This window comes from Carassius auratus, unplaced genomic scaffold (genome assembly GCF_003368295.1).
Source record: "Carassius auratus strain Wakin unplaced genomic scaffold, ASM336829v1 scaf_tig00215316, whole genome shotgun sequence".
Taxonomy (NCBI): domain Eukaryota; kingdom Metazoa; phylum Chordata; class Actinopteri; order Cypriniformes; family Cyprinidae; genus Carassius; species Carassius auratus.
In genome coordinates this window covers 2200958-2224794 of record NW_020528035.1, presented here as the reverse complement: position 1 = coordinate 2224794, position 23837 = coordinate 2200958, and the positions used below count along the sequence as shown (strand labels likewise).

The window sequence follows — 23837 nt, the reverse complement described above, 5'->3', positions numbered from 1 at the left end:
AAGTTTCAAAATATACAGAACTTCTTGAGATGTGGGGGCCACAAAGTGAAAGCAAAGGGTTTTGAGATCTTATAAAAAGACATCTTGGCTTGGGCACTCTTGAGGTGTGGAATGTGAGCGGGAAGCTTCCCTTATATACAATGTGCTTTCTGGGAAAGTGGCTAAATCATTCGTTCGTTCAGTCCCCCCTTTCTAGACCTCCCCTCCGTTGCCCATTTTTTACTGTTCCCTTGGGATGCACAACCCAGACACGTTCTGCCATTTTGATATGTATTTTGGAACGTGTTAAAAACTGATGGGAGCCTACGACGCATGTTCGTCTAGCTCCAGAGTTGCTAAAATTGGAGGTGTCAAATGTTGTTTTTGCTGCTTGCTTTTTTCGTGTCCGCTTTGCCTCATAGGTCGTGCTGGGAACTGGTTTTAGCAAATGCCTATGTATCATTTTTTTAATTCACTGGAAAAACACTTGAAAGTGTTTTGCTCTAAGACTATTGTTTGTTTTTTTTTTTTTTTTTTTTTTTATCGTAATAGGGTTGTGCAAAATTTTAATTGCTGTTTAATGATGTATGCACTCAAATTATTGGCTATATATAGGCCTACCAAAAAATAAATAAGTAAATAATAATAATAATAATAATAATAATAATAATAATAATAATAATAATAATAATAATAATAATAATAAATAAATAAAAACAACGCCTTGAAATTGCACACTTTCATAGTTTTTTTTTTTTTTTTTTTTTAAGTTTCAGGAGTCAGCTTTAGTTTTATTATCCTTAACTAAAACTAAAGTTAAATGAAATAAAAAAATAAATAAAAATAAAAATAAAATCTCACTTAAAATAAATGTTAACTGAAAAAAAATAGCATAATGTAAACTTATTTTATTTTGGGTATTTGCCAAAATGTATTTAGTTGGTTGTGTTTAGTTAATTGTTGGATTATCATACTGATCTCTTTTCTTCATTTCTGTGTTTCTCAGGAGAGGTTGTGAGCCTCATGGATGATCTTTTATCAGGTCTGGGTTCCTCATGTGTAGTAGCGGGACGCAGAAGTGGAGAACATCCTCACAGTTTGATCTACTCTCTCATTTTCAAGTGCCTGGAGCCCGACAGCCTTTATAAGTAAGAGCCACAGTAAACATGGATGTTAATTAAAAAAAAAAAAAAAAAAATGATTTTAAAAAGTCCTACATAATCAGCTCTTCATTTCAGTGAGAGCTTCAACAACCTTGTAATATTGTTAATATAATCTTATCTAAAAGGGATTTATAAGAACAATATGCAGCAAAGTAACATCCCTGATAATATTCAGTCATTAATATTTTGTCATTACATGAAATAAAGTTATTTGCATATTTTTTTTTGAATGTAAAAATGTTTATTGCTGTCCCAACTTAAAGAAATAGTTCACACACAAAAAAAAAAAAAAAAGTGCTGAGAATTTTTTCTTAGCCATTAGGCCATCCAAGATGTAGATTATTATTATTATTATTATTCATTTTTTTAGTAGTTTTTTATTTGGAGAAATGTAGCATTCTGTCACTTGCTCACCAATGGATCCTTTTGAAATGTTTTGGATTGTTTTCTCTTGTAAACAGTGCTTGAGCTGTGCATACACTCACTGGCCACTTTATCAGGTACACCTTGCTAGTACTGGGTTGGACAGATTGTGTCATAGATTCAACAAGGTGTTGGAAACATTTCTCAGAGATACTGGTCCATACTGATATGATAGCATCACGCAGCTGCTGCAGATTTGTCGGCTGCACATCCATGAAGTAGTCAGCAACAGTACTCAGGTAGGCTGTGGAGTTTAAACAATGCTCAGTTGGTACTAAGTGGGCCAAAGTGTGCGAAGAAAATATCCACCACACCATTACACCACCAGCAGCAGCCTGAACCGTTGAGACAAAGCAGGATGGATCCATGCTTTCAGGTTCTTTATGCCAAATTCTGACCCTACCATCTGAATGTTGCAGCAGAAATCAAGACTCACCAGACCAGGCAACGTTTTTCCAATCTTCAGTTGTCAATTTTGGTGAGCCTGTGTGAACTGTAGTCTCTGTTTCCTGTTCTTAGCTGACAGGACCGGCACCCGGTCTGCTTCAGGGTTCGATGTGTTGTGCATTCAGAGATAGTATTCTGCATATCTTGGTAGAAACGAGTGGTTACTTGAGATACTGTTGCCTTTCTATTATTTCTAACCAGTCTACCCATTCTCCATCAACAAGGCATTTTCGTCCAGACAACTGCTGCTCACTGGATATTTTCTCTTTTTCGGACCATTCTCTGTAAACCCCTATAGATGGTTGTGCGTGAAAATTCCAGTAGATCAGCAGTTTTTGAAATACTCAGACCAGCCCATCTGGCACCAATAACCATTCCACTTTCAAAGTCACTTAAATCCTCTTTCTTCCCCATTCTGATGCTAGGTTTGAACTATAGAAAGTCGTCCTCATCATATTTAGATGCCTAAATGCATTGAGATGCTGCCATGTGATTGTCTGATTAGCAATTTGTGTTACCAAGCAAGTGAACAGGTGTACCTAATAAAGTGGCCGGTGAGTGTATTTCTCTCCTCATTCCAACTTTTTCACTGGATATATAAATATAATGGATAGAGGACTCTATCTATTTAGCCAGAAGCAACGGTTTGAAGTTAAAAACATCATAATGGTGGATTTGTTTCTTACAATAATGCAGCTTTTGGCTTCATAATATGTCAATTGATGGAGTAGAGTTGTATGGATTACTTGTGGAGGTAACACTTTATTTTAATGAACCAGTTCTCACTATGAACTAGTTGCTTATTAGCGTGCATATTAGAAGCATATTGGCTGTTTATCAGTACTTATAAAGCACATATTATTGCCTTATTATGCATGACCATATTTTAGATCTCTTAACCCTACCCCATACCTAAATTTAACAACTACCTTACTAACTACAGTATTAATAAGCAGCGAATTGGGAGTTTATTGAGGGAAAACACTTTAAATTAGGGAGTTTTATTTTGATGTTTTTATAAGATGTTTGGACTGGACTGTCATTCCAATGTCGCCCATTGACTGCAGAGGAACCATTGGTGAGCAAGTGACGAAATGCTACCTTTCTTCAAATCTTGTCAGATGAAGAAACAAACTCATCTACATCTAAGTCTGCATATGAAAATGAAAATGATCTGAAAGTGTAAACACCTTCAGGCCATCAAAGATGAATATGTACACATACCACAAGAATGTGAGAATACGTTTTATAATATATAATATTTATTGCTGCATACCATGCTATTTCCTGTTCTTGGGTGTGTTTAATGTTTTTCATGCATTTCTGAGGGCATGGCTCGATTTGAGGCTTGTTGTAAAATCCTTTTTTAATTACGGTTATTTTAATACTCCCGATCATGTCAGAGCCTGCACAGTCCCAAATTGTGAATATGAAATGTTTGATATGTATGACTCTTGATCAGGCTGCCTCTGATGTGATACCCACTATAGCCAATGAGAGTGAACAAGCTACACCAATCAAATGTTGCATGTTTCTATAGCAGAAACTTGGCAGCCACAAACATACCACAAATTTGGAGAATTTAATCTTGTTTTGTTCTCCGTTATTTTTCTTTCAGTAAAACAAAACTCACATTAGGATAACTAGCTGATGATGTTGATTGTCCTCCCTTCGTTTTTCTTCACAAGTCAGCGAGTCCCTTTGAGATTTTTTCTCACTGTGAAAATTATACTACAATAATCCGGTACTTCATAGGATTATACTGTTAAATGACGGTTGAAACTGACGGTTCGAATATGTGCACCTGAGTGGGTTATAAATAGATGTGAAATGGACACACATTCAGGTTAAACCTTTGTGTGAAAGGATGTCCAGGCAAACCTACAGTGCAGCATTGAGGTGCAGAATCTTGTTCCTGCTTTCTTACAGTCATGCAAAGCAAAAACTTTTCCTATCAAAAGCTACTCTTGATGCTGCATTTCAATGCTTATGAGAGTGAGAATACCAGCACTGCTGCACTGGAAGCAGGATGGTGATACTGGCAGAGCCTGCAAATCCCCAATTCTCTTCAGAGAAACAATAGCCATTACAAAACCCATCTTTAGAGTCAGAAACCTGACAGGCGTTGACTCTAGTGGTTTGAAAGGGGTCCCAGCCAGACCCTCAAGCACTATGGCCAAGTCCCATGAAGGGACTGTCTCTCTGGTCGGCGGCCTCAACTTCTTAGATCCACGAATGAAGCTGGTGACAAGAGGGTGCTTTCCCACAGGAACCCTGTCAATCAGAGTATGGCAAGCCAAAATGGTGACCACATAGACTCTGAGAGTACAAGCACATCTGCCTCTGGACAGTTTATCTTGCAGGAACTCAAGCACTGAAACAATTGGGCAGTGAACTGGGTCTACATCGACTGGTAACACAGCATATCTCTTAGTTGGTCACTCTCAGTGGCCAGACATTAAGGTTCTAGAGCTCAGGCAGGTGTTGAAATACTGTCCCCTGAGCTGGAGAAGTCAGAGAGAATTAGAGGGGAAAATTGTTTCCTGTGAAGCAAAGTGGTCCACCTCTGTTTTGTAAAATCTTTCCCAAATTTTTTGACTACTTCGAGCTGGAATTACCACTCCCGGAGTGTCATAGCTTGTCTGGACAGCAAGTCTGCTCCCACATTCATATGCTCTGGAATGTAAATTGCCCTAAGGGACAGGAAGTTGTCCTGTGCCCGACGTAGAACCTGCTGCTCTATCCTGTTGAGGCTGCATGACCACAGGCTGCCATGGTGATTTTTGTAAGAGACAACCGCAGTGTTGTTCACCCACACTAGGACATGGTGGCCTCTTAAATGCTGTAGGAAGTATTTCAATAATACAGCCATCATTTCAAGGCAATTGATGTGCTAGTCAAGAAGATGACCTCTCCAGATCCCTTGGGCTGGATGGCCATCTAAGACCACATCCTAGTCCATGAAGGAAGTGTGTGTTGTTAGCATCTTGTGACAACAACCCATGCATAGAGTGGTACCCGAAGTCAGACACCTGGGTCTGAACCACATAGAAAGGGTACAAAGTCAGTCATGTATGTAATTTAAAATATGGATGCTCTGGAGTCACAGAGGAGCCTTTGCAACATCTATGCATTTTGTGTATGTGCAGTGTGTCAAGGCTAGGCCAAATGGAAGATCCAGATACTATCAAGCTTTGCCCCTGATATAGCTAACCTCAGAATCATCCTGTGTTATGGTGTCCTGTGAACGTCTATAACATACTTTGGTTAAAAATTCTCACTGGTAGTGTAAAATAACACCCTTTTTACCTTGTCAAAAACAGTTATTTTGTATTGTTGCATGTCTCTTTAGATGCTCTGCTCTCCCTGCCCCTCTCTTCCTCGGGGTGATGAGCCATGCTGTTTACTTTAGCCGCAAAACTTGCTAACTAGCACATTATTAGGCATGGCGATTTGCAACTGATTCATAAAAAACCTTATACTCTATTCTTCTGTAGGTGAGGCTAAAACATGAATGATTAGTGCAAGCATAGACGCATTTTTCAATATTAATATATCATTCAGGTCTCAACCTCATGGCCCTAACTGAGACTTGGCTCAAACCTGAAGATACTGCAACTCCCGCAGCCCTCTCCTCTAATTTCACTTGTTCCCACACCCCTCGCACGACCGGTGTGGAGGTACTGGTCTCCTTATCTCAAAAGAATGGACATTTGATCTTTAACCAACTCTTACACGTAACAGTTCATTTGAAAAACATGCAATTACTATAACCCACCCTGTTAATATCCACTTTGTAGTCGTCTATCGTCCCCCAGGTCAAATGGGAAACTTCTTGGAGGAGTGTTACTATCAATTTTTCCTGAGGATGGTACTCCTCTGGTACTGGTCGGTGACTTCAACTTACACCTAGAAAAACCCCAGGCTACTGACTTCAATACTCTGCTTGACTCATTTGATCTCAAGCGAGCGTCTACTACAGCGACTCACAAATCAGGCAACAAATTGGACCTCATCTACACACGCTCTTGCTCCATGGACAACACTTTAGTTGCTCCACTGCACACCTCAGACCACTTCCTCATAACTTCTAACCTCACACTTACTCTTGAAACAGCACACCCTCCACCGCAGGTCACCTTTCGATGAAACCTACGCTCACTCTCTCCCTCTCCCCTATCCTCTATGGTTTCATTCTCACTTCCTTCACTTTCTCAGTTTTCAGCACTACACACAAACAGCTTTGGATAAAAGCGTCTGTTACTGTAAATGATAAAATGTAAAGGTAATGGATAAAAGCGTCTGTTACTGTTAATTATAAAATGTAAAGGTAAATGTAAATTTAGGTAGATCTGGGGTGCATTCCCTTCAAAAGTAAATGTAATCATCTTCAGCGGCTCAGATGTCGGGAGTAAATAAGTTCATTATTACACTATAACTAGCAAGGCAGTCATTATGACCATTTTTAATTTTGCAATGTAATAAATTTGTAGAAATATTACCCGCATTACTATAATTGCTTAATTTTTCTTAAATGTGTGTATATTTCATACTAACATTGTTATTTTATAAAAATGATAAAACAGAAAAGAGTTCTTAGTATTTCTAACTTGAATGGCCAAATCAGTCAAAATTAACCATTCACATTACATGCGTTTTTAAAATTAAAGCTAAAATTCCCATTCATAAAAATAACTGGGTGGACACCTCCAATTCAACAACTGCTGTCACTCAATCTTATTATTATGATAGTGTAATGCTGTAGCTGACAAAACTGACATTGAGGAATAAAACAAACAAATTAAGATATTATTATTATTATTATTATTATTATTATTATTTATTTATTTTTTATTTTTTTATTTTTTTTATTTTTTTTTGTGATATGGATAATGTTTATATTGATTGTTGAAACTGTCATAACAGATATATATATTCATGGATTTAGATTTAGAAACATTTCCAATAACTTCAGTGTTGTAAAGTACAAAAGCCAAACTGCTTTGAAAAAAGATGTGTAATCATTTCCAAAACTAACAACATGTTTTATCTACCGAAATATTAGATTTTAGTTCATATCTGTTGGCATTTAGACTTTTAAACACAATTGTTCACTGCAATGAAAAACCTTTGCTATCCCGCTTGCGGGACACAAGCATTCACATACCTTAGGGAGAAGTCTAGTACCTCGTACACAATTATATATTTTTTTTTTTTTATTTTTTTTTTTAGGGTGATGACTTCATAAAATATGACTTCAGACATTTAAAGCTTTATTTTAAAATGTCACTGAGCTTCAAATGTACAGGTGCATCTCAATAAATTAGAATGTTGTAAAAAGTTTATTTATTTCAGTAATTCAACTCAAATTGTGAAACGTAATTAAATAAATGCAATGCACACAGACTGAAGAAGTTTTAGTCTTTGTTTCTTTTTAATTTTGATGATTTTGGCTCACATTTAACAAAACCCCACCAATTCACTATCTCAACAAATTAGAATATGGTGACATGCCAAATATCTTTAGAATTCCGGTAGATCTGGTCTGTTTGTCACACATGCTTCACAACCAGTCAAACAAAAATTGTCTAATAAGTTTTATTGAAATGCAGCATTGAGAGTAGCTTTTGATAGGGAAGAAGAATCTATGCTTCAAACCAGAGGTCAAGAGCTGTAGTTACAGCCACATACTTTGCAATGCTGTTCGCGAATGTCTATTTTAAAATTTGATTTCAGGAAATGGTGACTCATTAAAGTATGTTGTTAACAACAGAACTCGCGACCATAGTTAGTTAAAAATGCTTTTGGAAAATGCACTCCTGGTCACCTTCTGTTACAGAGGTACCAAGATATACACAGTATTTTATCATTCCCTATATCTTTGCATAATAACCTATGAAGACTACTGTCTATTTATGCCTATTGTCAGAGAGTTTATGAAGTACTGAAATTAAGGATCTACCTCATTTTGTGGATTTTAAAATTCTGAGCACAGATAGGCCATAATTTTGTGACCGTAGTAACCGCGATGCATTATAGTGAGGCAAAAACTGTCTATATGCCATTCAACACTTTGTAGGTGTTGAATAGAATTTTAAAAATACAGAACCTGACAGGTACCCTATCTATGTAGAATTGAACCAGCAGGACAACCATGAGTAGTGCATTATATTAATCTGGTCCAATCCAGTCATTATACTTACAGATGTTTTGGCAGTTGTCACTTGACAGAACTGGCTTATGTTAATTACATGTTTGTTTGTTTTTTTAAAGACCTAGTGTGACAAAAGTAATACTGAGGATTGATTACAGAATTATGCAGTCTATGACCTGCAAGGAATCAACACTGTGAGTAATCAGCATAAATGTGATATATTCAGTCTGGATGCTTTGGAAGGACAAATCCTTCCAACACCGACCTAATAGTCTTAAAATCTCTGGAAAGTACATCGATGTGGTTTGGATGTGGTGGCTAAAGTTTGCTAAGTGTGGTATTACCCATTGTTATTTCTGTAAGTTGTTTATGCAGCTCTTTTTGGAGAGGACCCAGACAGGTAATAAAAAGGTTGTTTTCTTTGTTGGGAGTTTAGGCCTCTTGTGACAAGACATGTCAGAACACGGGTTTCTTATGAACAGGATGAACCTGTGTCAAATTTAATTGTGCCACCTTCTTCCAGAATTTCTCTTGGGGGTTAGGGGTTCAAGAACATTGTGTTCATTTTACTTCTTTCCTAAATGTTGTGTTACTTTCCATTTCATTGCCTCCTTGGTCCCTCACCAGGCTTTTTCAGACCCTTGGGTTACGTTTAAAGGAATTGTTTACCCAGAATGTTTGCATGCCCACAGTATATGTAACCTAATATATACAATGAAGAACATTACTAATTTAGCTGATTATTGACTTACAAATGAGGGACATGTTCTCCGCAGGTTATATGATGGTATTTTTTTTATTTTTTCAGGTTATGTTCTGACAATTACTTAAAAATAACCTGAATGAACAATGTAGCACTGTTGAATAACAGGAGAAAGTTACTCGTGAAACTTTGAGAACAGACCCTAAAAGAACGATCCTTTGAGGGCAGAATAAATCATGGTCGCTGACACAGTGAAGCATGATAAACCTAGTATGACCCATAACGTGGCTTGAATTATGAGATGCCTGAATTATGCATATGCTCTCTTAGGTTCATGGTCCAAATCTCTGTTTAGCTGTAGACTTACTCGATGTAAGGCCAAAACAATTCATGAACTATATCTTTGGTACATCCATCTTCTGCCCTTGTCTCCTTAACCACGTTTGATTGCTGTTCTGGTATATTTCACAGTTTGAGGGAACAGTTAAAAACGAACCCTTCAAACAGAGGGAAATATGTGTTATTTTAGCTACTAACGCTCTGGAAGGCATCCCATTATGAGACTATGACAAGATCTTTAAATGCTTCCTGGTTTCTTTTTCCTAAATGCTGATACTAAGATTAGCATACCGATGAGGAACACTGAACACATATTTTCCTCCAAAAGTATTTTCTTAAACGTGTTTGTGCTTCAGAAATGCCACATGTTTGGTCTTTGGAAACATCCAACAAGATTAAGAACATCAAACATCCCAGATGCATATTTTCAAGTACGAAACAAACTCCTAAATGCCATATGCCCTCTAGTAGTGATAATGCAGAGATTTACTCTGCAAGTATTATCTTGGAGTTAATCATTTTTGGTGGAAAACATTATAGGCTGACTGAAAAGCTTCAACAAAATTGATAATGTTATGTAATGTTAAATATTATCAATATATCTGCTCTGAGAATATCAGTCTGATAAGAACAACATTTTCCCTGAATTGAGCTGAATAATGACACTAACGTTGCAGCATTGACCCTCATCGAATTGAAACAGCACTGAACTAAATTGAGCCAAATACTGACATTATTGTGTTCTGTAGAGCTGCTTTACATCTGCAATTTAATTGGTTTCATAATTTTAATTTACAACATTAACACTGTTGTTTTTCTGTTTATTAATGTGAAGCTGTTTTGAAACAGTCTGTATTGAATAAAGCACTGTATAAATCAGTGTGACTTGACATGTCAGCATCTGTTCTTCTCCTCAACAAACAAATGCATCCATCCAGAGACACTTGGAAACACCCTCTGTCTTCAGATCCATTATAATCCTCAAATTGCTTGTGTTTACTATGTCAAACATCACTATTATTAAATTGCTTAAACGTATGGCTCCCGATTAGTGAAAGTGACATTCAGCCAAGTATGGTGACCCATACTCAGAATTCGTGCTCTGCATTTAACCCATCCGAAGTGCACACACACAGAGCAGTGAACACACACACACACACACACACACTGTGAACACACACCCCGAGCAGTGGGCAGCCATTTATGCTGCGGCGCCCGGGGAGCAGTTGGGGGTTCGATGCCTTGCTCAAGGGCACCTAAGTCGTGGTATTGAAGGTGCAGAGAGAACTGTACATGCACTCCCCCCCCCCCACCTACAATTCCTGCCGGCCCGAGGCTCGAACTCACAACCTTTCAATTGCAAGTCTGAGTCGCTAACCGTCAGGCAACACCTTCCCACCGATTAGGGGTGTGTAGTGTTTATTGTCTACAATAATATTGTAATTTTTGTTTTAACAATGTGCCAAGTATACTACAAACATTTTTTACATATTTAAGTACTTAATAAAATATCTTGCAGTGGAACTTTTTATATAATCTGGTATGCTTATACTCTGCTAAATTGGAGCAGATAATTTTGTATGTAATGCACTTAAATTGTGCAGAAGTAGTGCTAAAGTAGGAATCAATATACAGTATACTAAGGTATATCTGATTGCTAAAGTGGAACTATTGCAAGTATACTTTAGATACACTTTAGATGTCTTGCTTTTAAAGACTGATAGTATTCAAATATCATACAATCGTAATCAACAGAGATATTGAAACATAATTAAGAAATGTGCATTGTGCATAAGTGATATAGCCTAAATCCAAATAAAGGAACGTAACTTCATCAACTGCAAATGTAAAAGAGAAAGTTCTGAATTTATATAATCCAAGTGTCAACCAGGGATTGGCCAGAGCTAATAGTCATGAATAAATGATGTAACATTAGACTCTTCCTATTAGAACTTTCACTGTCGCTTTCATTCCTAAAAACAAAGTTGGATCAGAAACGTTAGTGTGTCTCAGAGCAACACTGTGGTGTTTTGCTCCTGAATTAATCTTTTTTTAATTATTATTATTTTTTTTATTTTTTTTTATAAATCATTTGATTCAGTTTTTCAATGATCCTTTTGTTTCTTAGCCATTTGGAATGAATCATTTGGATGAATGATTCAACGATTCACTCATTAAGACTATACTCGATTCCATGTACTGGCAGTTTTAGTGTCATATTTTTTTTTTATCTATGACAGGCCTAAACCAGCCACAGTACTAGCACAAAAACGCACTGAACAAAATATTAATTATCATACAAAGATGAATTAATTCATTCATTGTCAGTCAATCAGTCAGTCAGTCAATATCACACATCCCTACACCCGATATGCTAAAAATTCACTTAAAACCAGAGTTAGGGGTATTGTATTACAAGTAATGTGAGGTACATAATCAGATTACTTTTTTCAAGTAACTAGTGAACACATTATTATTATTATTATTATTATTATTATTATTATTATTATTATTATTATTATTATTATTATTATTATTATTATTATTATTATTATTTATAAATAAGTAATGCCAGTTACTTTGATTTTTATTAACGGACAGCTGTCCTGTCCCCATGCTGAGAAAAAACAGAAGTGCATTAAATGCATTAAGGTGTGTGCTATGCAAACCTGATGCTTACTGTAATTCTAGACTAAATGTGAACATGAATTTACTCATCTCACTTAAACAAAAACAGATTCACTATTCCTTAAATGAATAAAAATAGTTAAATGCAAACTCAGAATGACGCAAACAGTAATTAATTAAATAGATAACACACATACCACTGTATTTGTATTTAATTTATTTAATCCCATTTTATTAACCAAGGTCTTTCCAGGTGACCTTCAATGATCCAATTCAAACAAATGAGTAAGCAAAAAAAAAAAAAAAAAAATGTTACACATCATATTTGTGTTTCATTGCTTTTTAGGGAGTAACATTACATTACTTTTAAAAGTAACTTTCCCCATCAGTGCTCAAAACATTGTATAACAATGCCTTGACCACTACTAACAACACAGTCACTGTATACCAAAGCACAAGTACCACACGTTCTTCTCACTTTACATCTCAGTTTATTCTAGAAAACTTCAACATAAAATGGCAATATTTGCTGAAGTCAGTGGAAAACCACTATATGTCTAGCCAGCGCTTAAATATCTCAACATTTTCTCAATCAGTGCTAAGATTTGCCACAAAATAACTCGTTTAACAGCTAAACGATAGGTGCCAGAAATCAAAACAGCCATGAGCTGTGAGCTGGGGGGCGAAGGGGAATGTGTGTTTTGCCGGCATGTTTTGACATTCCCAGCGATGAGCCAGACCACTTAGTCTTTGTTCTCCTGGGTGATCTTTATCACTGCCAATTGTTTGCAGAGTTCCTCAAACTTGGAGTTGGATTTAAATGACATGTGACATCCAGAGAGAGAAGCAAAGATAATAAATATGAAGTATTGCAATGAAAACAGAAAAATGGCATTTGAAATTCTAAAGAGACAAAAAAATTAAATAAACTCTTATTGGCTTCTATGAAATTGTTTATGAATTTTAAAAAAAATCACCATTGCTAATTTGCTCAAACATAGTTTTTAGATATGCTTAAAAATAGATCAGAAAATCGTACAGCAATGACCAGCATCACCAAAACTATAGCCACTGTATTGCAAAGCGATGTTTTGCACAAGCAAGCTTCTTCTTTAGAAAAAAAAAAAAACAATCAAAGGCTCATTCTCTCTGTAATTCTTATGACATCTAAGTTTTCTGGTATGGACCGTTCACTGAAAGGTTCTTTGGGGATTCAAAAATGCTGCTTCTGTGGCATCACTGTGAAAACCTTATTTTGAAACCTTTATAGGCCTACTTAAGAGAGTAAGAGTGGGAGATAATTTGGAGCATGTAAACACAAAATGTATGTTTGGCATCTTTGCAACACCTTAAACAACACATAAGCAACTATTCCAGAGTTCCCCATCTAGAGTCCTTAAACCAAACTACAAATTGTCTGATAAAAAAAGCACTCAACTGGGTGACCACACAACCACATTATTCAAACAGTGTGATTGCTCGAGCCAGTGTTGTTCCGATGAGATTGGCAGCGGGTGGTGGCCAGCTTGCATTTGGGGTGATGTCTTTTGGTGAGGTTTAGCAAAGGAATGCCACACTCTTTCGATGAATAACAAGATCAGGCAAACTATGCAAGCCATGTATAAACAGACCATATTACAAACAAAACAATCAGCTGGTGGTTATTGAAATATGGATTTCCAAACAAAGGAAGAGTCAAAGTGTCGAAACCGTGCCGTGTAAAGAAACGTCTCCTTGGAAGTGAGGAAAAGAAATTTCTGGCATTCTTCCATTGTCTTATGGGTAGTCAGAGAGCATATCCATTTCATCGGATTCATCAGATTCATCTGATGGCAGCGCTGCTTGTTATAAAACAAAGCTGGAATGAAGAAATGTCTGCTACGACTGGCATTTTGGGGTTGGATGCATGCAATGTTGGTTTACGACAGCACAACAGCATTTCTCATAATAAACGAATTTAAATAATTATTCAGAATGTGCTTTCGATTTAATCTGAAACTGGCACACTGCATATAAACTTGGAACTAATCTGCTTAATTCATGGTTTAAGTAAACTTGGCGTGCCATGCAGCTTTACCAAGATTTAGAGCTATACTGTACAGTTGTGAGTGACATTTAACTGCCTTTATTATTTAAGCCATAAAGTGTAAGAGACTACTGTGAATGTAGTCATCTCAAATGGGCATCATTTTTGTTGCAGATTTATCTGGGAATATATAGACAATACTCCATGGTCTTGAGTACTCCCGTTGTTATAATAATTTATGGGTTTGGGTAATCATGTAATTTCCAGTAAAGACATACAATGGCATTTTACAAAATTGTGTGCTTTCAGCTTTGTGGCAACAGCTTGGGAAGGTTGGCAGTAATATTTAAAAATATAGCTGCAAGCAGCAATTAAGGGGCCAAGTATTACAGGGGAAAAATTATCTATGAAATCACTATCAGTGTGACTTAAATGTTTATTACTTTTGAACAATAGGTGGCGCTGATCCCAAATTTGCCTGGTGTGATCAATGTTGGGTGACAATGACAATGATTTGGTGCCAATATTCCAAAGCATTGCAGAGATACAGCCTCTAATGTAGTTTGGCATCACACTGTCAAATTCATTTTTGCGCTTTTCTATCAGTGTGAAAAACATTTTGCCGCAGTGCACTGAAGATGATCTGAGTTTGAATTGGTGAAAATTGCACCTATGGTCTAGTAGGTTTTTTTTTTTTTTTTTTTCTTTTTTTTTTCACAGCTGACCTGAGATTCTGGCTTTCTCTGTTTTCTTTGAAGGTCCCTATGAAATAACAAGAGACAAAATACAAATAAAAAAAATTTGACGAGTAAAGAAAACGCGGTACTTCTTAAAATAATCACACCTTTATTTAAATATATGAACACAGTAAACCACTGTAAACAGGTTATCGTTTCCCATTCCATTACTAGTCAAATATTGGCAACTTACTGTTTGAAAATGGTTCTTCTCGCTGCTACGTCTTCTTGATTGACAGGTGTCAGCATTAAGTTACAATACTGCCACCTGGGAGGTCAACGAGGTACTGGCGCTGGAGTAGACTATTTGTGTGTCGTGTTATCATAAGTGTCCTGTTCATTTTATATATTGTGGTTATCGCCAATACCGGTATATTGTCAAACCCTGAATTAACACGATGTCAATATTTCATGATTTGAATATCAAGGTTATCATCAATACCGTCATATCACGACACCCCTAATTAGCATTAATTAAGATTTAATTTCTGACCATGTCAGAGGTGGGGCTGTTCCAAAACCTTTGAGTACATTTAGAACATGATGCCGGTTAGACATTTTGAGTTTCTTAACGAGTCGCCAATGTGTTCAGAGAATACAGCATTTTATGACTAAGTTAAAAATGTTTGATGCAAAAACATCTCATTACATGTAAAGTAAACCATTTCTTTCTTCTTATTTTTTTCATGATTAGAGATTAAAGGTCCCGTTTTATGCGCTTTTTTGAAGCTTTGATTGTGTTTACAATGTGCAATATAACATGTTCATGTTTCGCGTGTAAAAAAAAAACAGTATTTTTCACACAATTCACCTATCTGTATACTGCTGTTTTCACTGTCACAAAAAACGGGCTGATGACTTCCTTGTTCTATGAAGCCTCTCCTTCAGAAATACGTAACGAGTTCTGATTGGGCCAGCGGTACCTGTGCTGTGATTCGTCAGCAGCTGAGAGCAGGCTGACCTCCTGGTAACGTGATTGGGCTAGAACACACGTGCTGGAGATGTACTTATAATCACAGGAGCGTTTTTACTGACAAGATGCGCATGAAAACCGCATTTGTTTTTTTGTACAGCCCTAACATCTAGTTAACAAAGCTAAACAGTGTTGCCCTTTGTGTAATAAGTTACAGAAACGTTAAACGCACCAACTTAAATAATAAAATACACTTACCAGTTGTGGTCCATAAACAACGCCTTCTCCAGAAATCAAGCAAATCAAGCATTAAACTGATTGAGATTGAGAAAGTTGTCCTCAGCAAGCTGTCCTCAGCAAAAATGAGCTGCACATAGTTTTACATGTGCATTATAATTTTCGGGAACCGAGTTAAACATAAATTGTAACCATTAATGTCAAAGTACAGCGTTCCTGGGAATCCCAAACAAAGGTGATTGTACTCAGAGATGAAAAAAAAACAGCGTTTCAACGACATGGTGACAAAAACAAACAGCTCTTCCTTCTTCTCCGTCGGAGCGCAACAAGGCCACGCCCCCTGTTTGTGAATTCATGTGGGAGGAGGTTAGTCAAAAAAACTGTTTTAGTGATGTCATTACTACAGGAACTAGAGGGCTGTAGTCCAAACGGGTCGTTTTTTGTAGGCAAATTCTGTTAAATCAAATATCTCGCTTGGCATTGAACTTTGAGCTTTAGAATTTTACAGATATTATTTATACTCTAACAACAACATTACACACTAAATAAAGTTTAAAACATGGAATCACGAAGAAGGGGACCTTTAAGTTTCATAAAAGTCAAAAATACAGTATCTCAAAATATCAGAAAAAGGATTTGCAAAACAGAAATGTTCAAGTTATTTAAAGTATGTTAATTTGTGCACTCAATACTTGGTCGGGGCTCCTTTAGTACAAATTACTGCATCAGTGCCTGTGTCACTGTTGAGGCACTATTGAGCCTCCAGCTCATTTGTATTGTTGGATCGACTGTTTCTCATCTCTCTCTTGAAAATATCCCATAGATTCCATATGGGGTTCAGGTCAGGCTTGTTGACTGGCCAGTCAACCACAGCGATTTCATAGTCCGCAAACCACTTGGAAGTGGTTTTCACACTGTGGGCAGGTGCAAAGTCCTGCTGGAAAAGGAAATCAGCATCCCCATAAAGTTTGTGAGCAGATGAAAGCATATGAAAGTGCTCCAAAACATACTGGAAAATGGCTGCAATGACTTTGGACTTGATAAAACACAACATACCAACATCAGAAGACATCACAGCACCCCAAATTATCATTGACATAGGAAACCTCACACTGGACTTCCACGCAGCTTGGTTTCTGTGCCTCTCCAGTGTTCCTCCAAACTCCAGACCTTGATTTCCAAATGAAATGCAACATTTACTTTTATCTGAAAAAGAGGACTTTGGACCAATGAGCAACAGTCAGGTTATTTTTTCTCCTTATCCTAGGTAAGATGTTTCTTAAGTTGTTTCTGTTTCAGAAGTGACTTTGTCACTCTTTCTTGAAGACATCTGAGAGTGGTGACTCGTGATGAACAGACTTTTGTCCACTCCTTGTGAAGCTCTGAAGTATGAATTGGCTTTGCTTGACAGTATTCTCAAACTTGCAGTAATCCATGTTGCTTGTGCACTGTTTAACTTTGCATTTAATATGCTTTGATACAGCACTCTGTGAACAGCCACCCCTTTCAGAAATGACCTTCTGTGACTTACCCTCTTTGTGGAGGGTGTCAGTGATTGTCTTCCAGACCGTTGCCAACTTAGCAGTCTTCCCCATTATTGTGGTTTCAAAGAACAAGAGATACCTGGAATTTATACTGTAGGGATGGTCATTTAATGAAACTTATATTTTGAGATAGTGGATTTTTTATTTACATTTGAAATGTTTTACTTAACATATAGTGTATCTATAATATATTAACATTTCACTGTTTGAAAAAAAAAAAAAAAAAACTTTTTCACAATAAACTTTTTTTTTTTTTTTTTAGATGCACCTATATCAGTTTAGTATACAAAAAGTACAAATGCAAGTTATTTTTATTTAGCGCATACATATATAATTGTATTTGTAAGTATACTTAGCATGAAATAAATTTATTTCAAATACATTTTAGTATATTTATTTTTCACTAGGGACATACCATCAGAATGTAAGTTATTGGTTACTACCCACCAACTATTTACACCTTACTGACAATGAATACTAGATATTTCATGTTCTCAATCATCATTCAGCTCTGTCGTCACAAAATAAGATTAATAATACATCTTTAGCAGATTAAAAAAGAAAAATACTTTTCTTCTCATGGTTTACCTACCTGGCTTACATGTGGTGTCAGCCATTTTGAGGCTATCCACAAGCTTCACCCACAGTACCTATCTCAGTGCCAAAGGGGCGTGAGTGCAGTTACTCCCTTTTTGCACCAACTGGCTTAGTGTGTTTAGTGTTAAGTGTTTTGGTTTAAAATTAATAACTATCAAGAATCCACTTATTGGATATTGTTTTTTTTTTTTTCATGCCATACACGTACACCTAATGAATTAGTGCAATAAAATGACATTTTAATATAAATGTATGCACTTAATATTAATCTTACATTTTTTTAACATTTCTTAGCCAGACAAACTTTGAATCAATCTTTTTTTTTTTTTTTTTTTAATGTATTATGTTTTTTTATAATTATTATGTACTGAAATCCGCTCAGGTGCAAATAGTATCTGCCACTATTTACACTGAGGGCCAGATTTACTAACAGCTTGAGCCAGCACAAACCATCTTTTGGTAATAAAATAGTACTGTCAGGATTTACTAAAGATGTGCAGTAAAGAATTAGCGATGAAAAGACATGGACATTTTTTGCTCCTGACTGAGATGCAAAATTTATCGGAATAGAGTTTTAAAATTAATCATGCAATGCGATTTACTAAGATTTGCACTATTAAATTTACGGGTATTTGCACCATTATTTAACATACACAAAACAATTTCTTAATGCAGGCAATAATTTGTGCTGCTCTTGGTAGAGTGCACTGGTCATTATGAAAATAATCTGTGCCGCATTTCCCCAAAGCATTGTAAGCTTAAATTGATTGTAGCTCTACTGGTTTCAATGGGTGTACAATGTACTTAATTTTGGGGAAACACAGCCTTGGCTGTGTCTGTGTTCTTTAATGTGCACGTTGTCAGTAAATCACCCACAGAATTTTCACCTCCTATTGGCACTTTTATGGAATTGCGCTCTAACCCTAATTTGCCTTTTAGTAAATCTGGCCCTAAGTGTAAATACTAGCTATGGCTAGTATATAGCTAGTATATAGCTTTTCACACTTGAAATTTCTAACCCCGGGTCATCCTAAACCCGGATAAACAGAATCCTGGATTATCTGTGATCACTTTTCACACTGCTCATACTATACCTTGGGTTAACTGTTAATCCTGGATATTTATTAACAGACGTTTTACACTGTACATTCCTAAACCCTGGGTTAACATTCTAATTTGTATATTTGTGGTGTGACTGTCACTGATTGGACAAACAGCAGGAAACCTGTTTACACGCTTTCTGACTTTTGATATTTCTTACTTTTCTCTCACTGCTGTTCACACAATGCACATTTCCTCTTAATGACGTGACATAAGCCTAATAACATGGTCTCCAGCATGTGAGGCCCAGATCTGGGCCGAAACTGCTTGCTATCTGGGAAGGAGGCTAAATGACTGTAGCCACTAGCGTCTGTCGTTAGTGCGTCTCTAGAGATCAGAGGAGTTAGGTTTTACCTGCACATAAGCTACTCGCTGTCCTCCGTTACACTCGCTCCTCAGTTTTTGATTAGCTGTCTGTTGCCAAGGGTCCAGCTGCAACAAGCAAACACTGATCTGTTCCACACTGAACAAATTTAGCACTGCAATGTAGGGTTTACACCACAAATGTAGTGCTAACCCTGCTCTGGAGCAGAGTTTCATTACCCTGGGTAAAAAAAAGACACTAACCCTGCTTTCAAATGATAAGTTTGTAAAGTTTCTTTATCCTGGGTTAAAAGCGGTTTTTAGAATGATGATAACCTAGGGTTAAGCACAGTGTGAAAAGTACATTAGATGCTGTTAGGTTTGTGCTCGAGCATCAGACTTTTCACCTGAGACATCTAAGCATATTTTCATTAATATTTGAGAATTGCTTGCTCTTGCTTTGAACACAACCAACTAAACCAACAATATATAAATCTGTTTCTTGCTTTCTAAATCTTAGTCACTGTGGCACTGAAACACTGATGGATCTGATGGATCACTCATATCATAATTTTATGTTGTCTTATTACTCAGCTCTGAAACTTACTCTATTTAACAGCACTAAAGCATTAAAGACATAATAGTATGACTTCCTGTAAAGCTTCTTTGAAACAAGCCTTGGCATACACTCTTTGAAATAAAGGTTCTTCATAGTGATGCCTTTTTTGGCAAAAGAAAGTTCTTCAGATTATAAAAATGTAAGAAAGAGATGGTTCTTTATCTGAATGATTCTTTGTGGAACCAAAAACATTTCTATGGCATCACTGTGAAGAACCTTTTAAGCACCTTTATTTTTAAGAGTGTACAAATAAATCGATTTGATTTTGGCTATTTACACAACACAAATATATATATATATATATATATATATATATATATATATATATATATATATATATATATATATATATATTTTTTTTTTTATTATTATTATTATTATTTTTTTTTTTTTTATGCAAATAGCCTCTGCCTAATAATAATAACTAAATAGAGCCTGTTATATTACATAGACAGTCAAACATAGTATATCCTCAATGACCCGAGTGTTCATGCCAGCTGATGGTGGGCTGTTTCTCCCTGTGATTAGCAGCGGAGCCAGGGCTGTTTAGTGTACTTTGTGCTGGGTGGTCTGAGAAAATGCTGAGCAGCAGCTTTAATGTGTTTTGTATTTGCCAAACGGAACTCCGTCATTAGAGGAAGTGGGAGTCCCATTTAAGCTGCTATTAGCTGTAATGGCTGTTTTTTTTTTTTTTTTTTTTGTGCACGCAATTTTTCCTACCTTAACGGAATCCGCTGGAATCCCTGTTCTCCTGCATGCCTTTTTTTTTTTTTTTTTTTTTTTTTTTTGTGGTCTGAGGCTCATAAACAAGAACTCCAGAAACACTCTTTCAGGGACACCTTTTGGTTTTAATGATTTTGTAGCATGACATCATGTTTATGTTGCCTAAACCCAAAGTTATTTTGCTTTCAGTTACAAAGGAACTTCAAACAGAGACTAGGACACACATTGAAACAGATTTATTTATTTTTTCCTCATGTCCACCCTTTCCTCCTTTCTAGGTTCACTCTGTATGCCGTGGACAGCCGTGGTAGTCGGTCGGATGTGAGTTTTGTGACCGTTCGCACGTCATGTCCGATGGTGGATGACAGCAAAGCAGAAGGTACACTGCCATTCTTCTTCACTCCATTCACACGTGTGAATGAACAGAGTGAGTGGCGCGCCAGTGAAATGACATCTTCACACCCATCTGATGTGGCAGCTCTTCATGTCCTGCCTGTTTACGATTACGTCATCCATAGCGGCTAGACCATTTTACTCGAACAGATTTCACAGGTCTGGCAGCAGTATGAATCACAGGGAAGTACAGAACTCAAAATCCATTTCAAAGTAAAAGTTAGATTACAGAAAGTTCACTCAAAGGAAAGGAAAAGTGGGACTTACCATACAAGACATAATGTGATGCTATAATGAACATGTTAGGAAATCTGATGTTTAGTTCTCATTCTCTTTTTAAAAAGACGTGCTTAATTATATTAAACGTGCACTTACAGTGTACTTTAAATCCTAAACATATATTTTAAATAGCTGAATGTCTATTGAAGGCAAGGTATAATAACAAATATATGTAAATACTTGACATTCAAGTTTTTATAAAAATTACACAATATAAGTGTATTTTAGTTTACCATAAATGCTTGTACACTTTAACAATATTTAAAACACAGTAGTTATTAAGTCATTATTAAATTACATATTATTACGGACACAAGTGCAACTTAAGTGGGATTATTATAAATATAAACTAGAATACACTTTAATTTAATTTAGTTTAACATTTTCCGAAAACATTACATTTAGTTTACGCTAAACCATATTTTTAAGCATTTAGTTTTTCTAATACATACTTTTACTTTATATATATATATATATATATATATATATATATATATGCATAATAAATACTTTATATATGTTTAAGTATGCTGTAGTGTACTTCTTTTTCAGAAGAAATAAAATATAATAAAACAAAGCTAGAATCCTTGTTCTTTGAAAACAGACAGTTCAGATTTTAGATGTCAGATCTACTTTCTCCTCAAACAGAGATCGCAGACAAAGTGTACAACCTCTATAATGGCTACACCAGTGGAAAGGAGCAACAGACGGCCTACAACACCCTGATGGAGATTTCAACCCCACTGCTGTATCGCGTACAGCATCACTACAATTCCCACTACGAGAAGTTTGGAGACTTCGTGTGGAGGAGTGAGGATGAGCTTGGCCCCAGGTGAGGAAGACAATGGCCAAACAAAGCAATGTTCATGATGATAACACTACAGTACTTTGTCAGTCCTTTGCTTTCTTTCTTTCTTTCTTTCTTTCTTTCTTTATTTAATAAGAACTAATACACATTTTAATCAAATAGAATTATTTAACACTAACAAAACTCAAAAGACCCAAAAAAACACACTTGAACTTTAGTGTACAACTGGGGAATAACGAGACACACCTGGAATCAAATGAAAAAAAAAAGAATATGGGAAAACTAGGTCAGGGCAGGCACATGGAGAGGGAAAACACACAGATACATGTCCATAACCCTGACAAGGTTTCATTTTATAAAGTTAGAAAAAGTGATTTTGAAGAAAAAGCTGAGAAAATTGTGTTTTGGACTAGTCTATTCTACATCCAGATCGGATTCAGAATGATGAGCGAAACACAGATGAAGTTGATCACTTCCATCAACAATTTCATAAAATGTGTAATACGCAACCTCCCAAATAACAGTGAAAACACGAAAAGCTGACATCCCCAGCTTTTAAAATGTAGCTTATAGAACAAAAAAAAATATTGCATTGTTGGAATACACAACAGCGAGAATTAATAAAGCCAAACCAAAAACACTTAAAAGCTTGGGGAGAATTTGTTAGGAAAATCTCCCATATAATATGTCATTAGAGCAGCTGTACTGTCCGCTCTATAAGTAGAGGAAGAAAGAGCAGTTGGAATCTTAGATCCGTGCTGGTGCTATCAACTGAACACAATAATCACAAAAACACGAAAAGCTGGAAAATTCCGCCAATGGTGGGGAAAGAGTTAAAAGACAAATGACATACAGTATATTTTAAAGCAATATAGCATAAGCACACATTTCAAGCAAAACATAAAAAAAAAAAAAAAAGATTTAAATGAACCAATAAACCATTAGATGGTACAAAAATGAATTTATCTTCCACCCTAGAATCGTGAAGCAATCGTGATTCACTATATAGACAAAAGTATTAAGGGACGTGACCATTACACCAGCAGGGACTTTAATTTTAAAAACATGTACATTAATACTGAATTGGTCCCCCCTTTTCCAACCCCTGAAAAACAGCCCCATACCATTATCCCTCCTCCACCAAACTTTGGCACAATGCAGTCAGACAGGTTAGATTCTCTTGGATCTGCCAAACAGAGAAGCGTTTTACTCCACTCCATCCCACACTTGGCATTGTACTTGGAGATTTGAGGCTTGCATGCAGATGCTTTGCCATGTAAACCCATTCCATGAAGCTTCTGCCTGTTGATATTAAAGTCAGTGGAAGCTTGGAAATCTTCATCTATTCAATCAACAGAGCGCTAGGCTGGCGACTTTTACCCACCATGCGTCTCTGCACTCGGTGACCCGCTCTGTAAATTTATGCGGTCTTCCATTTCATGGCTGAGCTGCTGCTTTTTCTTTCACTTACAGTTCATCTTGTTGTGTAGCTGGCTTATTGTAAAGTTGGCATCCTATCACAGTACCACATTTTTATTCACTGAGCTCTTCAGAAGCACCTTTTTTTTCCCACAAATGTTTGTAGATACAGACTGGATGGTCTGCTTGAAACACCTGAATTCAATAATTAAGATGTTGTCCTAATTCTTTTGTCTATTTGATGTAAATGTTGCCTTCAAAACCAATTGGACAAACTAAATCAATAAATAAATCAGGTTCAC

The 23837-nt window shown here is 36.3% G+C and overlaps 1 protein-coding gene across 2 annotated transcripts in view; it reads left to right on the top strand.

The window, feature by feature from the left end:
* Positions 1 to 23837, top strand: part of LOC113094240 (astrotactin-2-like) — a 500635-nt gene that overhangs the window by 475216 nt on the left and 1582 nt on the right. For both annotated transcript variants that reach the window (XM_026259926.1, XM_026259927.1), the window contains exons 20-22: positions 986 to 1127; positions 20915 to 21015; positions 21957 to 22140. In XM_026259926.1, coding sequence (XP_026115711.1) covers positions 986 to 1127; positions 20915 to 21015; positions 21957 to 22140 — 427 coding nt within the window. The remainder of the gene's footprint in view (positions 1 to 985; positions 1128 to 20914; positions 21016 to 21956; positions 22141 to 23837) is intronic.